Raw genomic sequence first — 22365 nt, 5'->3', positions numbered from 1 at the left:
GGAGGAGGAGGAGGAAGAAGGGGAAGAAGAAGAAGAAGAAGAAGAAGAAGAAGAAGAAGAAGAAGAAGAAGAAGAAGAAGAAGAAGAAGAAGAAGAAGAAGAAGAAGAAGAAGAAGAAGAAGAAAGAAGAAAGAAAAGAAGAAAGAAGAAGAAGAAGGAAAGAAGAAGAAAAGAAGAAGAAGAAGAAGAGGAGGAGGAGGAAAAGGAAGGAGGAGGAGGAGGAAGAGGAGGAGGAAGAGGAGGAGGAGGAGAGAAGAAAAAAAGAAGACTTCGAGGTCGGAAGTCCTTTATGCTGCTTCTCTACTCTAGTCCATAATACGTTAATAACGCTTGTTCAGATGCTGAGGCTTTACCAGAAAACTTACTACAAGTCAACTAGCCTGCTTCATTCTGTATAAATTCCACTAGTCCTTTCCCTCAGAAATTTCAAAGTAATGTCTCTTTCCCACGATGAGAGCCTCGTGGCTAACACAACTATAGGTTACACGGACATCCAACCTCTAGGTCTCGTGACACTACTAGGTGCCCGCCTTTTTGCCAGTGAAAGAGGATCGAATGCTAACTACTGTGCTTTGATTTTGCTCTCTCCCCTCGCCGACGTCGACGCAGCGGAAGGCAACGGCTGGGAGCGAGGTTCTAAAGCATTGGCCGCGCGGCGCGTCTGTTGGGCTCAGCTTGCCGACTTCAGATGCGGGAGGAAAACGCAGCTGCAGCCGCTATACAGAAGGTTCTTCCTCGCCATGTTTTGGAAGAAAGTCGTAGCTGCGGGAGTGTTATTACTACTTCATTACAACTCAGCTTTGTGGAGGTAACGGACTAACCTGGGGTAAGGAGTGAGCCATTTCCCTCCGGGAGCTGCGGGCGGCTCTTGTGAGCCGTATGAAGCTTGGAATCAAATGGTTTCAATCTTAATTTTATTAATTCCCTCTCTGTTCGATATCGAAGATAGAGGAGAAAGGCGCTGATCTTAGTACTTCCTTTCCTGATGACCAGGTTTTTGTGATAGCTTTGTCTTCTTCAGAACTCATTCTTTTGCAAACAGTTGGGGAAAAAAAATTTTAAGCAAACAACAATTAAGCAAGAACAGGACCAATATACCTGATTTAATATATCAAAGATTATGTGAGAGAATGGATCTCTTTAGCGCTTTGTATGAAAAGGAAGCTAAGACAACATACTTAGCTCTGTGCTTAGAATGTAAGCTTTTTGAGGGAAGAGACTGGTTTAACCTTTGCACTGCAGCAATCACTTAAAAATACTGGTCGATTATTTCATAGGATTGTTTTGAAAATGAAACAAGATGTCTCACTGAAACCATAACGCACCCTTTCTGGCTAGTAATAGGCAGGAAAAAGTGAGGGGGAGGGGAATAGAAGATTCCTTACCCAGTGGATCAGTGGATCCCCTTGTGGTTTAAGTACTGACGCAGTTATCAGTTTATCTTCACTTATATTAAGTGAAATCTGTAAATATCGATTGCTCAATGTTTTTTTTTTCCTCTGAGATCTACCATAAAAGGATAAATAAGCTGATAACTTTGTTGTTATATAAAATGCCCTTTTATTCTGAGGTCCGTGTTTATTCAGCCCAGTATCCTTTAGCATTTATGACTATAGAATTCTGGGTTGAGAATGCGATTTCAGAATGATGTCTCTGAGAAAAGAAAAGATGCATACAGATTCAATGCAAAAAAAAAATTTACTCTCTTTTCAGAATATTTGCTAAGGCAGAATTAAAAAGGGTACTTTTAATCATATTAGGAAGAGTTTCAATAACAGTTAAATCACAGCATTTTGGGGGACAACCTATTTCCTTTGTCTCTCCTTACTTTCTTACTGGAAGAGAACCTTTCCTCCTACTTTACTGAGAAAATAAGTGAGCTACCTTGGTTTTTTCTACCCCAGACTTCAAAATCCTCTTCACCTTCATCCATACTTGTTTCCCTATTCTTCAATCTTTAAAAAAACAAGATCTTCAAAGCCAGGGAATAGTTTTGTATTTCCAGTATCATGGTAGATAGTAGGGTTTAACAATTTTTTTTTTTTTTGGTTGATTTGGCCCTTCTTTTCAAAGTCAATTCTACTTATGCACTAGATCTAAGCTCTTCCAGTTTTCCTTTCATTTGCTCTTCTTGTTCTATCTTCAGTCCATCCCCAGGAAGTGGTTTCTTTTCAATTGCCTACAGATGTCCTAAAAAACTTACTGGGAGGCTATGAAAATGGAGAGAAGGGGCTCTATACAAAGGGTGTTTCAAAATAGAAGTGACTATTGATAGGTTGAATATTTGGAGTGAAACTGACTTCAGGTATTTTGATATAATAGTATTAGAGATTTGGAAGAAAGAAGGGTTTGGAAGAAAAGATAATGAGTTCTGTTTGGGACATATAGAATTTAAGATGCCTATGGGGAAATATATAGAGAATTGACTCTTAATTTACAAGAAATCAAGCCATTGTCCAATTGATAAGTGGTCAAAGGATATGAACAGACAATTCTCAGACAAAGAAATTGAAACTATTTATAGCCATATGTAAATATGCTCCAAATTATTATTAATCAGCGAAATCCAAATTAAGACAACTCTGAGATACCACTGCACACCTGTCAGATTACCTAGAATGACAGGGAAAGATAATGTGGAATATTGGAGGGGATGTGGAAAAACAGGGACACTGATACATTGTTGGTGGAACTGTAAACACATCCAGCCATTCTGGAGAGCAATTTGGAACTATGCTCAAAAAGTTATCAAACTGTGCATATGCATACCCTTTGATCCTGCAGTGTTTCTATTGGGCTTATACCCCAAAGAGATACTAAAGAAGGGAAAGGGACCTGTATGTTCCAAAATGTTTGTGGCAGCCCTGTTTGTAGTGGCTAGAAGCTGGAAAATGAATGGATGCCCATCAATTGGAGAATGGTTGAGTAAATTGTGGTATATGAATGTTATGTAATATTATTGTTCTGTAAGAAATGACCAGCAGGATGAATACAGAGAGGACTGGTGAGACTTACATGAATTAATGCTAAGTGAAATGAGCAGAACCAGGAGATTATTATATACTTCAACAACAATACTATATGAGGATGTATTCTGAGATGGAAGTGGATTCCTTCGACAAAGAGATCTAACTCAGTTTCAATTGATCAAGGATGGACAGAAGCAGCTACACCCAAAGAAAGAACACTGGGAAATGAATAGAAACTGCTTGCATTTTTGTTTTTCTTCCCGGGTTATTTATACCTTCTGAATCCAATTCTCCCTGTACAACAAGAGAACTGTTCGGTTCTGCACACATATATTGTATCTAGGATATACTGTAACCTATTTAACATGTATAGGACTGCTTGCCATCTTGGGGAGGGGATGAAGGGAGGGAGGGGAAAAATCAGAACAAAAGTGAGTGCAAGGGATAATGTTGTAAAAAATTACCCTGGCATGGGTTCTGTCAATAAAAAGTTATTAAAAAAAAAAAAAAGATGCCTATGGGGCATGCACTTTCAGATATCCAGTACGCAGCTAATGATTCCAGACTGAAATTGAGGAAAGAAGTTAAGAGTTTTAGAGGAACGTGAAATGAATCCATGGGAACCTGATACCAAGCAAGATAGTGTAACAGGGGGATGGGGAGGAGGGGTGGAGGGGACAAAGCCAAGATGGTGTAGAAAAAAGTCTTTTTCTGAGCTCTCCCCATGATCCTCAAACTAATAGTAAATCTAGCCTCTGAACTGGTTTTGGAGTGACTGAACCCACAAATATTAGGAGTATAGCAATTAACCAGCAGAAGATAATTTCAAAGATCTCCAGAAAAGGTCTGTTTCAATTGGGCACAGAGGGAAATAGGCCAAGTGCCGGTAGGCTGAGCTCATTAGCCAAATGCAGGCAGCGCACAGTCCAGGGTGGTGTGGGCTCCACACACTGGAGAATCTACCAGGAGGAATCTACAGCAGTGTTGGCTACTCTGCTCTGGTAGATCAGCAGACTAGTTATAAGACATTCAATACAAATAACAAAAGGCAAATAGTGCACTCCTAAACACCAGAATTTCCCAGGACCTGGCCATGCCCACTCCAACACCAGAAGTTAGTTAGCACTCACTCAGTGCAGCCACTGCTGCTTTTAGAGGAAGCTTGGACAGTCTCTCCCTTTCCCTAAAATCACACCTCAACTTTTCAAAAAATGAGTAAAAAAGTAAGAAGAACTCTGACCATAAATAGGTTTTATGGCAAAAGAGAAGTTTTCAAACCCTGAGGTCACTAAAAGCAGATTGTCTCCAGATGAAGGCCCAAAGGGTGATATAAATTGTCCCCCTCTCCCAAAGCTCTCTTGAAATTTAAAGGGATTTTTAAAAAGAGCTAGAAGAAAAATGAGGAAAATAAATGAGAACTTTGCCAGAAGTTTTGGAAAGGAAATACAGAAATTATATGAAGAAAACACCTTACAAAATAGATTTAATGAAATGGAAAAAGCATATAACTTCTTACAAAATAGATTTGACAAAATGGAAAAAGAAAACAACTCCCTGAAAAACAGAATTTGTGAAATGAAAAAAGAAAATAACTTCTTAAAAATCAGAATTAGTGAAATTGGGGGAAAAAATCCATAAAACAAAACAACTCATTTAAAAAATCAATTGGCCAACTATAAAAAGAACCAAAAAAGGTAACTGAAGAAAATAATTCACTAAAAGTCAGAACTGAACTAATGGAAATGAATGATTCAATGAGATCAAGAATCAGTCAAGCAAAACCAAAAAAATGAAAAAATAGAAGAAAATGTAAAAGATAGCATAGAAGGAGAAGAGAGCCCTGGACAGACTTGGACAAAAATCCAGCAAAAGAGAATCAGAAGTAATCAAATAGAAGAACCAGGCTAGAGATGTGTCAGAAGTGATCGATAGTGTCAAAGTCTGCAGAGAAGTAATGAAAGACAAGAATTGAGAAATCTATTAGATGTGATAATGAAGACATTATTGGCAACTTTGAAGAGAGGAGTTTCAATTTAAAGATGAGGTCAGAAGACAGACTAAAGAGGAGTTGGAATAAGAGATCTCTTCATAACAGTAGAAGGAGTGGGGAGTATCCACCTCTCCTGCCCTGAAGTTGAGACTAAGATCTCCTATACTATTATTATTGTACTGAAATAGAACTATCTCCTTTAACCTCACTTGATTCTTTTTTTTTTTCCTGAGGCAATTGGGGTTAAGTGACTTGTCCAGGGTCACACAGTTAGGAAGTATTCCATGTCTGAGGCCAGATTTGAACTCAGGTCTTTCCTGACTTCAGGGCCAGCACTCTATCCACTGCTGGCTGACCCTTCACTTGATTCTTTAGATACTTTACTTTTCCACATGTATTTTGTTACTTTTTTCTTGTTCTGCCTTTGATAACCTTTGATAACACTAACTCTTTGATCTCATTGTTATTTGGAATGGGATTTCACATCATATTATTGTTTCTACTTAAGAGAAATGCTGTTCTGTAACTTTGCTGAAGCTACTGATTGTCTCAATATCTTTACTGATTCCTTAGGATTTTAAAAAGCAAATCATCATATCATTAGTAAATAGAAAATTTTTAATCTCCTTTTTACCTCTTTTAAGCCTTTAATTTTTTTATTATCTGATTGCTACTTTTAGCATTTACAGAATGACATTTAATAATAGTGGGAAAAATAGATATCTTTGCTTCATTCTACTAGAAAAATCTGTGTATCCTCATTTCATATTTGCTAATTTGGGGTTCTAGTTACTTTATATGATATTTTAAAAGTCCTCCTATGCCTGTATTCTGTGGATTATTTGGGAAGGGGTGCATGTTGTTCTTTGTCAAAGGCTTTTTTTGAATCTATTTTGATAATCATGTGGCTTTGATTGTTTTAATTTTTATTATGATGTTGATCTTCTAATTTTAAACTATCCTTTCATCCCCAGTCTAAATATGACTTTTAACATAATGATTTCTTTGATCAATATAAGTTGTTTGATAGGAATTAATTTGAAAGTTTTCTAATTGTTAATATTGTTCTCTGGTTTTCCTATACTTTATCCTTTCCTAGTTTTAAATATTAAACTATATTTCTCTCATTAAAAAGAATCTGGTAGGATTCTGTCTTTTTCAATTTTTAAGAGTCATTTCAATAATATTAGCACCAAATATTATTTTAATGTTTGATAAAATTGTCTGAGGAATCTATTAGAACCAGGGTTTTTTTTTTTTTTAATTTGGTAATCTTTTAATAACTAGTTTTATTTTTTCTGAGATTGGATTTTTTATAATATTTAATTTCATTTTTTATGTTTTTTATTTTCAAGGTATTTCTCTTTTTTATATGCGTTCTCTTGGTAGCCCATAACTGTGAAAAAAATAGGTTCTGATAATTTTTTTAAATTTTCTTTTGGTTTGTTGTGGTTTACCTTGTTCATATACTCTTTTGTTGATTTCTTTTTCTGTTCTCTTTAAAATCAAATTGATGAAAGAGTTATCAGTATTATTATCCTTTCAGATTTATCATTTCAATAGAATTTTCTGTAAATTTCTATTTATCATTTTCTATAGTTATTTATCCTCTTATTTTTTAATATCTCCTCTTATATAATTATTTTAGCTTAGTTTATTACTATTTTTAAATGTCTATTTCGTCCATTAATCCTTTTTTTTTTTACCTTTGTTAGTGTTATTTCTTCCTAATAACTGCCCTCCAAAAAAATTGATGTTATTTCATTTTTCCCCATAATTATTGTTTTTATGATTTCTTCTTTAATCTACTCATTATGTAAGTTTTTGTCATTAGGTTTCCATTTGGATCTGTGTCTTTTGTTCATGCTTCCAAAACTGATCACTATTTTTGCTGCATTATATATATTTACAATTCTTCCTTTTTATATTTGTTTGCTATAACTCTGTGCTCTAATACATGGTAATTTTTTTTAAATTCTATGTGTGCTGAGAAATATGTATTTTTGAATTCAGATAATTTTTTCTTTTTGCATTTAGAAGTTGATGCATTAGATAGAGCATATCAGCTCTAAATTTGTTTGTAGATTATTAGTTCCTTTCTGCATAATGTAATTTCCATGTTTAACTCTTTATGTTCTCATTTTTGTTTTTGCTTTGTCTAAAAACACAATTGCAACTCCTGTTTCTTTGGATTCACCAGATAAGAAGCATATTTTACTTCAGCCTTTCATTTTTATTCAGCATATGTCTTTACTTTTTAGATATGTATCCTGTAAGAAACAAATTGTGAGGTTTTATTTTTCTATCTTATCATTCACTTTTTTATTTTGTTAGATTATATGATTATACAAGGGATTTAAAGGGATTTAAAATTAGGAGCATCTGGTTTATATATTCCTCCATTTGTATCAAATACGTTTTTCCCAAATTAGGATTTTGTCTCCTCTTCCTCTATAAATGTAATACTTTGTGTCTTCAATTATTTTAACTTCATCTCCTCTAAGACAACACTATTTCCACCATTTTTCTTTCCCTCACTTCAAGCTCCTCCCTCCATTTGTTGGTCTTTCTTCTGATTTTGGAGTACTTAACTTCATAATTTCTTTTTCTTTCTTCCTTTCATAAAGTTACTTAAATCTTCCCTTCTTTTTTCTACTCAAATAGGCAAATAAAATCCCCTTTCTTTCCCTTCCTCTTTGATTTATTTTATTAAGTTTTACTTTCATTTTCTGCATTTTTCTATTAAAAAATAGATTTCATTATCTTTATAATATCTCTGCCCTTTTGATCTTTCAAAGACTTTTATTCTTTGGTTCATGGCCCCTTTGCTTATTTAGTCCTTTAATCTAGGTATTCCCCATAGAATTAATGTTTTTAAGATACTTTTTTGAAGTTCTCTCTTCTAAACAGTTTCAATGCTATTGCAACATAGACCTTGGGCCCTTTTATGTTTGTGCCTCACTCCAGAAATACTGGTTTTTGAAGATGATGTAGAGGATAGAAGTATTGTTTTATGTAAAGAATTTCCATTTGTTCCTGATGTTGACATTCATTCCTACTATTTGCCCTCCCTACAATCATTTTTTCCACTAGTCAAGAAATTTTTGTTTGTTTATATCAGTGGTTCTCAAAGTATGGTCTAGAGAATCCTGGGGATCTCTGAAACCCTTTTAGAGGGTCTACAAATTCAAAAATAGTTTTTATTTCCAATATGGTAAATGTCTATAAATATAATCCAGATAAACAAAAACTCTTTGGAGAGATCCTCAATAATTTTTAATAGGATAAAGATACTGAAAAAAAAAAGTTTGAGAACCACTGGCTATATCTTCTCTCCCTTCTAGGTGTCAATTATTAACACTGTTTCCTTACTCTTATGAAGCAAAGTGAATTGTCACTAAATACCTTATCTTTTCAGACTATACTCATTGTAATGTTACCATTTCCATTTATGGAAACTCTTCACTGGTTATATTCTTCACTGGGACTTCTTCCCACTATTTCTTCCATCTATTCCCCTATTTTATTTCCTTCCTTTACTCCTCATTCATTTTCCTCCAAACCCACTTCTTCCTAGGAGACTATAGGACTTATTTTCCTTTGTTGTTAAATCATTATTTGATTAGGTTACATCATATATTTTCCCCCTTATCTATTTCTTCACACTATTATTATCCTCATATTCTGTTATTCATTCCTTCAGCCAAAAAAATAATTCATTGTTAGCAGGATGTTAAAGAGGGTTAGTCCATGATCTTTCATTTAGTCCATGATATTTCAAAAAAATAATTCATTTGTTTGCAGGATGTTAAAGAGGTTTAGTCCATGTATTTCTAGCTTCATTCTTTCTATTTGACCTGCTTTCACTCTTCTCTTTGTGTACTTTTAAAAAGAAATCTCTTACTGATCTGTTTTTTTATTGTTACTGTATTTGTTGCCTTTTATTTCTGTTTCAGTCTGATTGTTTAAAAAAGTTGGTTCAGAACTTTTTGTCTTTAAAGGGAAATGTGTTTGAGGACCTCTTTTTATTGAACATCCATTTTATTATTAATATTATTATTAGAAAATCTCACTTTTACAGGGTTTGTCACCTTGGTTTGCACCTTAAGATCACATACTCTTTGGAATGTATTGTTCTATTCTGTCTTCCAATTTCTGGTGCATACAAAAGTCATGTGTTATTCAAATTTCCTTTCCTTTCTATTTGAAGATCCTTCTACAAGTCACTTGCAAAATGTATTGTCCCTCATTGAAATTGTTCAATTTAACTGTTACATATCTTCAAATTGCAACATGAGCTTTTTGTTTTGTTTTGTTTTTGTAAACAAAAACAAATTGTTGTGGATTCTTTCAATTGCCCCTTGTTTGGTTTTCTGAAAATCAGGTCAGTTGTTTTATTTTGTTTCTTATTATTTCTTATAGTATGGCATTCAGGTTTTCTGATTTGTCATGTTCTTTGGGGAGATCTATCATCCTTGCATTGTTTCTATGCATTTTGTTTCTGAGATCAGTGTGTTTTACTTGAATAGAAATCATGTTTTCTTTGAATTTTATTGCTTCTTGCTTCTCTTCTTTCAGACTTGTTCTTCATTTTTGTGTATTTTTATTCTCAATCAGTTCTCCATTTTGTTTTTTTAGTGAAAGTTGCCACCATAGATTCAAGTTTTTTCTATTTTATTGGTTACTTCTGCTGTGCAGATCACAAATTCTGCTTTTACATTTCTTATTTCTAATTTTTAAATTAGTTGGAAATCTTTCTCCATGGTTCCATTCTCTCTTGGGAATCCACAAGGGCCTTTACCTTAGGAGGTGTTGATTCATTTTCCTTTGTCTTATTATGTTTATTTATAAATGTCATTTATTTATTTATAAATTATAAATATAAATTTATTTAGCTGATCATAGGCTCTATTATGTTATTAACACTTTCTCTATTGGTTTATCTGCTAAAGGTTTTTAACTTAAGTTTTCTGTCCCCTGAGATTTTTGTGATTTTAGTCTTTTTTTCCTTATATCTTATTGTTTCTCATTTTCTGATCACTTCTTTGGTGGCGACTATCTTGGGAACTAGACTTCAAAGTTGTGTTGATCTCGTTTCATGCTTGGCAATTTGTTTCTTTGGTTTCAGTCTCTTTCCCAAAAGATTTATGAGGGAATAAAGCTGATCCCAGTTGAATGCTGGGCCCTTTCCAGTTTAATTGAGCATCACATGGCTGTCATCCTGCTCCAGTTCTCTCTGTTTCTCATTTCTGTAGCTGAACTTTGTTGTATCATAGAGTACTGCCAGGTTATAAACCCAGATAGCAAACTTCTGATTTTTTGTGGTCCAGAAAAGAGAGGACAGAAAGAATGCAGTTGATTTTTATTGCAAATCTATAGGTCAGCTTCTGTAGTTCTACTTGAGTATGATGACTGGTAGGGTGCAGAATGCTTCATGGGTACATTAGGGGTTAGGATTCGCTTTGTCTAATGTTGGTTCTTCTTATTGTCACATTATTAGGGTTCTTGGTGTCATAGTTCATGGAGATGATGGAAATTGCTCCATCTCTTAGACATAATTCATATTTTGGAGAAATTGGAAAAGTGATTGGAAAAAATGTCTAGTCCTACAACTTTTTAGTCACAAGACCAAAACTATCCTATCTTTGAATTTTTAAATGTTTCAATTGCCATCACAATGCTCAGCCCTCCTTTCTCCCTCAAAACTGTACCCCCAATAAAAACTAAGAGGAAAAAAAGAGAAAAAAAATCTAACAAATAACCATAGTCAAGTCATGTGAATTTACATAAAGGTCAGATCCAAAAAATGTATGTTTTTTTCCTTATCCTAAGTTCATCACCTTGCGTCAGAATATAGCAATTTTCATGATATATTGGCCGAAGATATGGTTGGTCATTGCATTGATTACAGCAGAATGTCTAACTTTTTCCACTCATGATACCTTTTCTTTTTTTCCATTTGTTTAATATTTTACTGTTACATGTAAAACAATTTTTTAATTTGTTTTTAAAGTCTTAGATTCCAGATTTTCTCCCTTCTTCCTTCCTCTTCATCCCTATTAAGAAGACACATAAGCAATTATGCAAAACATTTCCATAAAAGTCATATTATGAAAGAAAACATAGATCTGCCCCATAAAAACCCTCAAGAAAAGTTTTTTTTTTTTTTTAAGAAGTATACTTCAATTTGTACTCAACACAATCAGTTCTTTCTCTGGTAATGGATAGCATTTTTCATCATAAGTCCTTCAGAGTAGTCTTGGTTCATTGTACTGCCGAGAAAAGCAAAATCATTCACTACTAAAATCCTCCAGTATTGATATTACTTTGTACACAGTACATTTCCCTTTGCATGAGTTCATGGGGGACTTTTCAAGTTTTTCTGACAGCACCCTGCTCATTTCTTATAAAACAATAGTATTCCATTATAATCACATACCATAATTTATTCATCCATTCCTCAATTGATGGGCATTCTCTCAATTTCCAATTCTTTGCATTGAAAAAAAGAGCTATTATAAATATTTTTGTATTTATAAGTCCTTTTCCTCTTTTAAAAAAAAAATCTCTTTGGAGATACATGCCTACTAGTGGTATTGTTAGGTCTAACTAAGGGTATGCGTGATTTTACAACCTTTTGGGCATAGTTCCAAATTGCTCTGCAGGATGGTTGAATCAGTTCACAATTCCACCAACAATTTTTTCCCACATTCTTCCAAACATTTGTCATTTTCTTTTTTTTGGCTCACTAGATAATCTAACAGGTATAAGGGTGTATCACACAATTGTTTCAGTTGACATTTCTTCAATCAATAGTGAATTAGAGTATTTTTTAGTGTAGTTATAAATAGCTTGATTAATTCATTTGAAAACTAGTCACATCTTTTTATCATTTATCAATTTAAGAATGGCTCTTATTTTTATAAATTTGACTCAGTTCCCTATACATTTGAGAAATGAGGTTTTCATCAGAGAAATTTGCTTCAAAGTATTCTGCACAATTATTATTGCTAACTGTACTTCTCCTGTTCTATTCTCTCTCTCCTTCATCTCGTCCTTCTGATCACCCTCTTCCCCAATGTGTCCTCCCTCTGTCACCCTTCCCCCTTCTTGTATTCACTTCCTCTCCTGCATTACTGCTGGGTAAGACAGATTTCTAGTATCCATATTGAGTATGTATGTTATTTCCTCTTTGAGTCAATTGTAATGAGAGTAAGGTTCTCTCTCCCCCTTCACTCCTCTTTTTCCTCTCCAGTATAAGAGCTTTTTCTTGCCTCTTTTATGGCAGAAAATTTATTCCATTGCACTTTTCCCTTTCTCCCAGTGCATTCCTCTCTCATCCCTTAATTTTATTTTTCAAATATTATTCCTTCATATTCAACTCCACTTATGTCCTCTGTATGCGTGTATATATCTGTATGTATGTATGTATTTATGTATGTATATATATATATATGTATATATATATATATATGTATATATATATATATATATATATATATATATATATATATATATATATATATATGTATATATTTTCCTGAGTAGGTGATTCTTGGTTATAAAATCCTAGCTCCTTTGCTCTCTGGAATATCATATTTCAGGTCCTCTGATCCTTTGATGTAGAAGCTTCTAAATTTTGTGTCATCCTGACTATGGTTCTACCATACTTGAATTGTTTGTTTCTGGGTGCTGGCAAGATTTTCTCATTGTCCTGGGAGTTACAAAATTTAGCTATAATATGCCCGAGAGTTTTCATCTTGGTATGGCTTTCAGATATTAGTAGATTTTTTCACTTTCTATTTTACCTTCTAGTTCTTGATTATTAGGACAGTTTTCCTTAATGTTTTTTGATCATGGTTTCATGTAGACCAATAATTTTAAACTTATTTCTCCTGAATCTATTTTCCAGATCAGTTGTTTTTCCAATGAGATATTTCACATTGTTTTCTATTTTTCCATTTTTTCCATTTTGTTTTATTGTTTCTTGATTTTTCATAGTCATTAGCTTCCATTTGCTTAATTCTAATTTTTAAGGAATTACTTTTTTCAATGAGCTTTTTTTGTACCTTCTTTCCTATTTAGCCAATTTGCTTTTTAAGACATTTTTTCTCCTCATTACCTTTTTGTATTTTCTTTTGCACTACTTCCAATTTTTCCTCTTATTTGATTTACAAAATCCTTTTTGAGTTCTTCCATGACCTGAGACCAATTCTTACTTTTCTTGGAAGCTTTGAATGTAGCAGCTTTGACTTTGTTATCTTCTTCTGAGTATGTATTTTCATCTAGTTGGTCACTACTGTTACTCTCTATGAGAGCACCTATTCACTTTCACAGTAATATCATTTATTGATTGTTTCCCCCAGAATCCTGTCTCCTAAAAATATTCAACTTTTGGCCTCTACCTCCCTCCTTATGGTGAAAAATAAGGATGTATACAAGGAAGGAAAGGCAATCAACATTACTAAACTGTAGTTGGAATTATAAAACCCTGCTCCTTTGCCCTTTCTCTCTTCAGCTCAGATAATGATTCTTACTTTCCCCCAAAATTTAATATCCTTTATAATGTACATTCTAGAGCTTAAATGTTTTGTTTATGACCAATCCTTACTCAAGCACTCATTCTTTCCCAAATTCTGACTCTTCCTCACTCTGTCCCTTTATTTTGAATTTAATTTAGTTAGACACTTAATTTAAATTCTTTGCTTGTGCTATCTTGCTATACTTGATTAAGATGAGGATGAATTTCATGAGATAGCTTGCTTCATCTATCCAGTCTTCATATTTATATATTCTTCTTATACACTACAATTATTAAAAATACTAAATTTCTCCCTCTTATTCTTTATTTGTTTATTTCTTGGTTTCTTTTCTCTTCTCTTTTCTTTACTCTCTTAAAAAACACACAAAACAACAAAACTATTCTTATGGCTGATTTTATCTTTTATTCATCTCTCTGATGCTCAGAGGCTATGGGGTTCTGAAATGACCGTGATTCCCCCTTCTGTCCCTTCTGATCCCTTGGAAGTAAGCACTTCCCTATCACTTAAGCGCTTTAAAAAGTCCAAATGTATTCTTCCAGGTTTGTCTCATCTCTGCTGTTTGTAATTCAAAGATTATTCCCAGCTGTAGTAGGAATGCTTACAAGTAATTTGTTCTAGTAAAGTTACATATTTTTTTCTTATAGGATTAAATAGTTTTTCAAGATAAGTAATACTTACTTAAGATTCTTTTCTTTTGCTTTTGTATATGATAGTATTCCTGCAAAATCTTGTGAGATGTTGGCTGCAATTCTCTTTCTATTCAATCATTTTCTTCCTGGTTGCTTACATATTTTTATTTGACCTAGAAACTCTGGATTTAATTGTATTATTATTTTGAAGATTCTTTCAGGATGTGATCTCCTGACTTATTATATTTTCATTTTGTTCACTTTTTAAAATATTTCATTTATGATATTTTAAAATATCTTAATTAAAGGGTTTTTTTTAAAAAAAATCAGTTATGGTTTTCTGTGATTCAGTATTTCTTGAATTGTTTCTTTGTCTGGTTTTCAAGGTCACTTATTATATTAGTTTTAATTTTTCAATGCATTGCTTTCTAAAACTTATTTCTTGGGTCTCCCCTTACTCACAGATTACTTTTCCCTTAGAAGTGACAAAACTCTCCTTGGAACTTGTTTAACTCTAGACTCACTTGATACAGCTTCCTGATCACCTAAAGAAATAAAACATTTCTCTCCAATATCCCCCACCCGAAATAGTAGTCAGGTCTCTCTGAGTTAGTGAATACTTGAAGATAATACAACTTATGTATGTGCCCTGCTGACCAGATAGTTTCCATATTGAGATGAGAGGGACCATGTGTATAGAAGCTAAAGGCCTCAACATCCTTATTGCATATCCTTGCTTGGTTATTTCAAGGTATACCTTCTTTGGTTAACTTCTCAGTGATTTGCAACTATCTCATTTTATCCAAATTTGAACCTGAACAAAGTACTTGTAGTTGAGTCAGCTAGATGATGCAATGTATAGAATGATGGATCTGGAGTCAGCCTCAGATACTGAGTGTGTGATCTTTGGCAAGTCACTTAATCACTCTGCCTCAGATTCCTCAACTATAACATGGAGATAATCATAGCACCCATTTCACAGAATTCTTGTGAGGATCAAAAGAGATATTTCAAAGCACTTAGGACCTAGGACATAGTAGATGCTGTATAAATAAATAAATAAATAAATAAATAAATAAATAAATAAATAAATAAATGAATGAATGAATGAATGAATGAATGAATGAATAAATAAATAAGTGAATAAATAACCCCCTTGCTTTCCCCTACTAGCATGAGGTTTACCCTAATGGTTGTATTAATCACCTTTTGTCTTCTTTTTATCCCACTGATTTACAGTAAAATTGACTATCTGGCTAAGATTTTTCCACTTTTTACTAGAGGTTTCTTACTCTTTTAATCCTATAATTTGTACCTCTTTTTTCATTTCTTCCATACATTCTTGTCCTTATTGTTTCTAGGTTCTTCCTATATATTTCAAAAGTTCAAATACTACTTCTAATATGTAGGAAAGATATTTAACCTCTTGATCTTAGGCAGTTCTCTTAATTTATATCTACTAAATCAACTATTGACATTTTGTGGGAAAATTAATGTAAATGTTAACATTTGATACTTTTTTCCATAGGTATAGAATAAATTCTAAAAATTATGATGTTTTCAGCACCAGAACAACTGTAAGTATATGATGATTTGAGTTTTTAAAAAATAATACTTATTTGTACATAATTCCATAAATCAACTGAGGACAAACTCAAACAGAAGTGACCTGATATTTTACCATTGGCTTTCAGCTGCTGCTCTTCATTAATTAAAAGATTTCTCTCAACATTTAGTCATGGAAGAGAAAGATAAAAGCTATTCCTTTGTTTTTCTTCATTTAGGCAGAAAAGTAAAATCCTAATACTGGATGCCTACTTGTCCTAACAAATTCAATACGATGGTTGTCCCAAAATTTCTTTTCAGACTAGCTAATTATTTACTTTTAACTAGTCACTCAATTTAAATTCTTATAGTCTTAACAAAGGCAACTTTGAAAGAATGTGGGAAGGGAATGAACAGAAATTACATGCCTACTTGTGTACCATGTCAGGGCCATCTCTAGCCATTTTTGATCAATATCTTGCCATTAGACCCAGATGGCTTTTGAGGAGAAATTGAGGCTGATTACTTTGTACAACCCTCTCACACTTAAATCCAATTCACTTACATGTCATGGTATCACCTCCCTGATATCATGGTCCTCTTTGAGAATAATGGACAAAGAGCAACAACAACAACTATGGGCCTTGTATTGTGCTAAGCACTTTATAACTATTATTTCATTTGATCCTCAAGACAATCCTGTAAGGTAAATGCTATTATGATTCCCATTTTGCAGCTCAGGAAACTAAGGCAGACAGAGGTTAAGTGATTTGACTCAGGGCCACACAATTAATAAGTATCTGAAGCCAAATTTGAATCTTCCTGATTCTTGGCATGATGCCCCATCCATCCACTGTACCATCTAGCTGCCCTAATTACATTTATAGAGACTTGTGTGAAAATGCATTTGATGAAGATAATTTATTTTAAAAAGGATCTTAGCCTCTAAGTGCTTCCTAACTTCCCCAGCATAAGAGGAAGATTGTTCTCTCTCTACCAGCTTTCCTAATGAAGTAAGGTGAAGGACAGAAGTTCAGAGCAAGCCCTCTAGTCCCAGTCCAGGAATTGGTTATTTTTCTATACCCAGATCTTATAAGACATCTATGAGGTAGAAAAAGAAAAGACTAGTCTGGATTTAAAGTGTTTAAAGTTGTTATAAACATTCCTTTTTTGTATATTTTTTAGATCTATTTAGAATATGAAGGACCAAATTTTATAGAATGGGAAGCCCCAGAAGATTGTGCCATTTCAAATCAAAGGTAATATTTTTTAATAATTAAAATGGTTATGTATGCATGTATATATACCTGTATATTACATACACTTGTATTTAATGAACCTTCAGATTTATCTTGTAGTTGAGTTGCTAAGATCTGAAAAGAATTTCTGAGAATTATGCTAGAAAGATTACTTTTAAACTAGGAAAAAAATTATTGAAAATTGATGAAGACAGAGGTTCAGCCAAAGGTTGTTAAATTAAATGAGATAATATATATAAAGTAATTTCATCAACAAATCATCTAAAGAACAAATCAATGAATTTGATCAAGTAACTAAAACGTTAGAAAATCCAGTAAATGAAAATTACATCAAAATGAAAAAGATAATTGTCAAATCCCAAAGAAATAAAATTGAAAACAGCCCAACCACTAGATTAATAAATTAGATTATGTGGTTTAAAAGTAGAAAAATTAATTAAACCACCATCTAATATGATTTTGAAAAGAAAGAAGAAAACTGAATTTCTGACATTAAAAAAATGAAAAAACAGATTCACAACAAATGAAGGAAAAATAAAATAAGTTCTTGAAAGCTTTTATGTACCCTCTTATGCCAATGTAATTGAGAAATTAAATGAATGACTATTTATAAAATATAAAAAAAACCAGATTAACAGAATAAGACATAATGAATTTAAATTTTAAAAACCCAATCTCAGAAAAACAAATTGAATGAAAAATGGTGAGATTCCCAAAGGGAAAAAAGAAATTCTATAGGCAGATTTATTAATGACTCTATCAAACATTTTTTTTTGTTTTTTTTTTTAATTTTTTATTTAATAATTACATTATATTTACACTCATTTCTGTTCCGATTTTTTTTCCCCCTCCCTCCCTCCACCCCCTCCCCTAGATGGCAAGCAGTCCTTTATATGTTGGATATGTTGCAGTATATCCTAGATACAATATATGTTTGCAGAACCGAACAGTTCTCTTGTTGCGTAGGGAGAATTGGATTCAGAAGGTATAAATAATCCGGGAAGAAAAACAAAAATGCAGATAGTTCACATTCGTTTCCCAGTATTCTTTCTTTGGGTGTAGCTGCTTTTGTCCGTCATTTATCAATTGAAACTCAGGTCTCTTTGTCAAAGAAATCCACTTCCATCAAAATATGTCCTCATACAATATCGTTGTCGAAGTGTATAATGATCTCCTGGTTCTGCTCATTTCACTTAGCATCAGTTCATGTAGGTCTCTCCAAGCCTCTCTGTATTCATCCTGCTGGTCATTTCTTACAGAACAATAATATTCCATAACATTCATATACCACAATTTACCCAGCCATTCTCCAATTGATGGGCATCCATTCATTTTCCAGTTTCTAGCCACTACAAACAGGGCTGCTACAAACATTTTGGCACATACAGGTCCCTTTCCCTTCTTTAGTATTTCTTTGGGATATAAGCCCAATAGAAACACTGCTGGATCAAAGGATATGCACATTTTGATAATTTTTTGGGCATAATTCCAGATTGCTCTCCAGAATGGTTGGATTCGTTCACAACTCCACCAACAATGTATTAGTGTCCCAGTTTTCCCGCATCCCCTCCAACATTCATCATTATTTTTTCCTGTCATCTTAGCCAATCTGACAGGTGTGTAGTGGTATCTCAGAGTTGTCTTAATTTGCATTTCTCTGATCAATAATGATTTGGAACACTCTTTCATATGAGTGGTAATAGTTTCAATCTCATCCTCTGAAAATTGTCTGTTCATATCCTTTGACCATTTATCAATTGGAGAATGGCTTGATTTCTTATAAATTTGAGTCAGTTCTCTATATATTTTGGAAATGAGGCCTTTATCAGAACCTTTAACTGTGAAAATGTTTTCCCAGTTTGTTGCTTCCCTTCTAATCTTGTTTGCATTAGTTTTATTTGTACAAAGGCTTTTTAATTTGATGTAATCGAAATTTTCTATTCTGTGATCAGTAATGGTCTCTAGTTCATCTTTGGTCACAAATTTCTTTCTCCTCCACAAGTCTGAGAGATAAACTATTCTATGTTCCTCTAATTTATTTATAATCTCGTTCTTTATGCCTAGGTCATAGACCCATTTTGATCTTATCTTGGTATATGGTGTTAAGTGTGGGTCCATGCCTAATTTCTGCCATACTAATTTCCAATTATCCCAGCAGTTTTTATCAAATAATGAATTCTTTTCCCAGAAGTTAGGGGCTTTGGGTTTGTCAAACACTAGATTGCTATAGTTGACTATTCTGTCTTGTGAACCTAGCCTTTTCCACTGATCCACTAATCTATTTCTTAGCCAATACCAAATGGTTTTGGTGACTGCTGCTTTATAATATAATTTTAGATCAGGTACAGCTAGGCCACCTTCATTTGATTTTTTTTTCATTAATTCCCTTGAGATTCTCGACTTTTTATTGTTCCATATGAATTTTGTTGTTATTTTTTCTAGATCAATAAAATATTTTCTTGGAAGTCTGATTGGTATAGCACTAAATAAATAGATTAGTTTAGGGAGTATTGTCATCTTTATTATGTTCGCTCGGCCGATCCAAGAGCACTTAATATTTTTCCAATTATTTAAGTCTGACTTTATTTGTGTGGAGACTTTTTTATAATTTTGCTCATATAATTCCTGACTTTCCTTTGGTAGATAGATTCCCAAATATTTTATGGTATCAACAGTTATTCTGAATGGAATTTCTCTTTGTATCTCTTGCTGTTGGGTTTTGTTGGTGATGTATAAAAATGCTGAGGATTTATGGGGATTTATTTTGTAGCCAGCTACTTTGCTAAAATTATGAATTATTTCCAATAGCTTTTTGGTAGAATCTCTGGGGTTCTCTAGGTATACCATCATATCATCTGCAAAGAGTGATAGTTTGGTTTCCTCATTGCCTACTCTAATTCCTTTTATATCTTTCTCGACTCTTATTGCCGAGGCTAGTGTTTCTAATACGATATTAAATAATAATGGTGATAGTGGGCAACCTTGCTTCACTCCAGATCTTACTGGGAAAGGTTCCAGTTTTTCCCCATTGCATATGATGCTTACTGATGGTTTTAAATATATGCTCCTGACTATTTTAAGGAAAAGTCCATTTATTCCTATGCTCTCAAGTGTTTTTATTAGGAATGGATGTTGGATTTTATCAAATGCTTTTTCTGCATCTATTGAGATGATCATGTGGTTTTTGTTTGTTTGGTTATTGATATAGTCAATTATGCTAATAGTTTTCCTAATATTGAACCAGCCCTGCATTCCTGGTATAAATCCTACTTGGTCATAGTGTATTATCCCGGTGACAATTTTCTGTAATCTTTTTGCTAATATTTTATTTAAGATTTTAGCATCAATATTCATTAGGGAGATTGGTCTATAATTTTCTTTCTCTGTTTTCAGCCTACCTGGTTTAGGTATCAGTACCATATCTGTGTCATAAAAGGAGTTTGGTAGGACTCCTTCAATCCCTATTTTTTCAAATAGTTTATATAACATTGGAGTTAATTGTTCTTTAAATGTTTGGTAGAATTCACATGTAAATCCATCTGGTCCTGGGGATTTTTTCTTAGGGAGTTGATTGATAGTTTGTTCTATTTCTTTTTCTGAGATGGGACTGTTTAGGATATTTACTTCTTCCTCTGTTAGTTTGGGCAAGCTGTATTTTTGGAGGTATTTTTCTATTTCATTTAAGTTGTCGAATTTATTGGCATAAAGTTGGGCAAAGTAACTCCTAATTATTGCTCTAATTTCCTCTTCGTTAGTGGTGAGTTCTCCCTTTTCATTTTTAAGACTAACAATTTGATTTTCCTCTTTCCTTTTTTTAATCAGATTTACTAAGGGTTTGTCTATTTTGTTGGTTTTTTCATAGAACCAACTCTTAGTTTTATTAATCAATTCAATAGTTTTTTTACTTTCAATTTTATTGATCTCACCTTTTACTTTTAGAATTTCAAGTTTAGTGTTTGACTGGGGGGTTTTAATTTGTTCCTTTTCTAGCATTTTTAATTGCAAACCCAATTCATTGACCTTCTCTTTCTCTATTTTATACAAATAGGCCTCTAGAGATATGAAATTTCCCCTTATTACCGCTTTGGCTGCATCCCATACATTTTGGTATGATGTCTCATTATTATCGTTTTCTTGGGTGAAGTTATTAATTATGTCTATGATTTGCTGTTTTACCCAATCATTCTTTAGTATGAGATTATTTAGTTTCCAATTATTTTTTGGTCTACTTCCCCCTGCTTTTTTGTTGAATGTAATTTTCATTGCATCGTGGTCTGAAAAGGATGCATTTACTATTTCTGCCTTACTACATTTGAGTTTGAGGTTTTTATGTCCTAATATATGGTCAATTTTTGTATAGGTTCCATGAACTGCTGAAAAGAAAGTGTATTCCTTTCTGTCTCCATTACATTTTCTCCAGAGATCTATCATATCTAGCTTTTCTAGTATTCTGTTTACCTCTTTGACTTCTTTCTTATTTATTTTCTGGTTTGATTTATCTAATTCTGAGAGTGCAAGGTTAAGATCTCCCATTATTATAGTTTTACTGTCTATTTCTTCTTGCAGCTCTCTTAGTTTCTCTTTTAAGAATTTAGATGCTACCCCACTTGGTGCATATATGTTTAATATAGATAGTGCTTCATTATCCATGCTACCCTTTAGCAAGATATAGTGTCCTTCCTTATCTCTTTTAATTAGGTCAATTTTTGCTTTAGCTTGATCTGAGATCAGGATGGCTACCCCTGCTTTTTTGACTTCACCTGAAGCATAGTAGATTTTGCTCCAACCTTTTACCTTTAACCTGCATGTATCTCCCCGCTTCAGGTGTGTTTCCTGTAAACAACATATTGTAGGATTCTGGCTTTTAATCCATTCTGCTAACCGCTTCCTCTTTATAGGGGAGTTTACCCCGTTCACGTTTATGGTTAGAATGACCAATTCTGTATTACTTGCCATCTTGTTAACCCCGGTTTATGCTTTCCTCCCTTCTTTCCCCTTTCCCCCCCTTCCAAGTATTAAGCTTGTGAGCACCCCTTGCTTCTCACAGCCCTCCCTTTTTAGTGTCCCTCCCCCCGCCTTAGAGTTCCTCCCCCTATCTTACCCCTTTCCCTCCCAGTTCCCGTATTCCCTTCCGCTTAGCTTATTCCTTCCCTTTCCACTTTTCCCTTCTCACTTTTCAATGAGATGGGAGAAGTTTCACCATAGATTGAATATGTCTTAAGATTTTTCACTTAAAGCCAATTCTGAAGGCAGTAAGATACCCACTATATTCATCCCCCTCCATTCTTTCTCTCAGATATAATAGGTTTCCTATGCCTCTTCATGAGATGTACTACCCCCACTTTACCCTTTTTCTGGTACAATGTCCTTTCCACATCAATTTCTAGAACAAGGTATACATGTATTCTTTATACATCTATATAGTCAAAA

General features: G+C 33.5%; 1 protein-coding gene across 1 annotated transcript in view; it reads left to right on the top strand.

Annotated features, from left to right (window-relative positions):
• The first annotated feature begins 262 nt into the window (after nucleotides 1-262).
• Nucleotides 263-22365, top strand: part of LOC127559568 (cation channel sperm-associated auxiliary subunit epsilon-like) — a 124815-nt gene continuing 102712 nt past the window's right edge. Inside the window, 3 exon segments of the mRNA XM_051993459.1 lie at nucleotides 263-808; nucleotides 15660-15708; nucleotides 16862-16935. Coding sequence (XP_051849419.1) covers nucleotides 435-808; nucleotides 15660-15708; nucleotides 16862-16935 — 497 coding nt within the window. The 5' untranslated portion in view covers nucleotides 263-434.

This window comes from Antechinus flavipes, chromosome 4 (genome assembly GCF_016432865.1).
Source record: "Antechinus flavipes isolate AdamAnt ecotype Samford, QLD, Australia chromosome 4, AdamAnt_v2, whole genome shotgun sequence".
Classification (NCBI taxonomy): Eukaryota; Metazoa; Chordata; class Mammalia; order Dasyuromorphia; family Dasyuridae; genus Antechinus; species Antechinus flavipes.
This window is presented reverse-complemented; position numbering and strand designations above follow the sequence as displayed.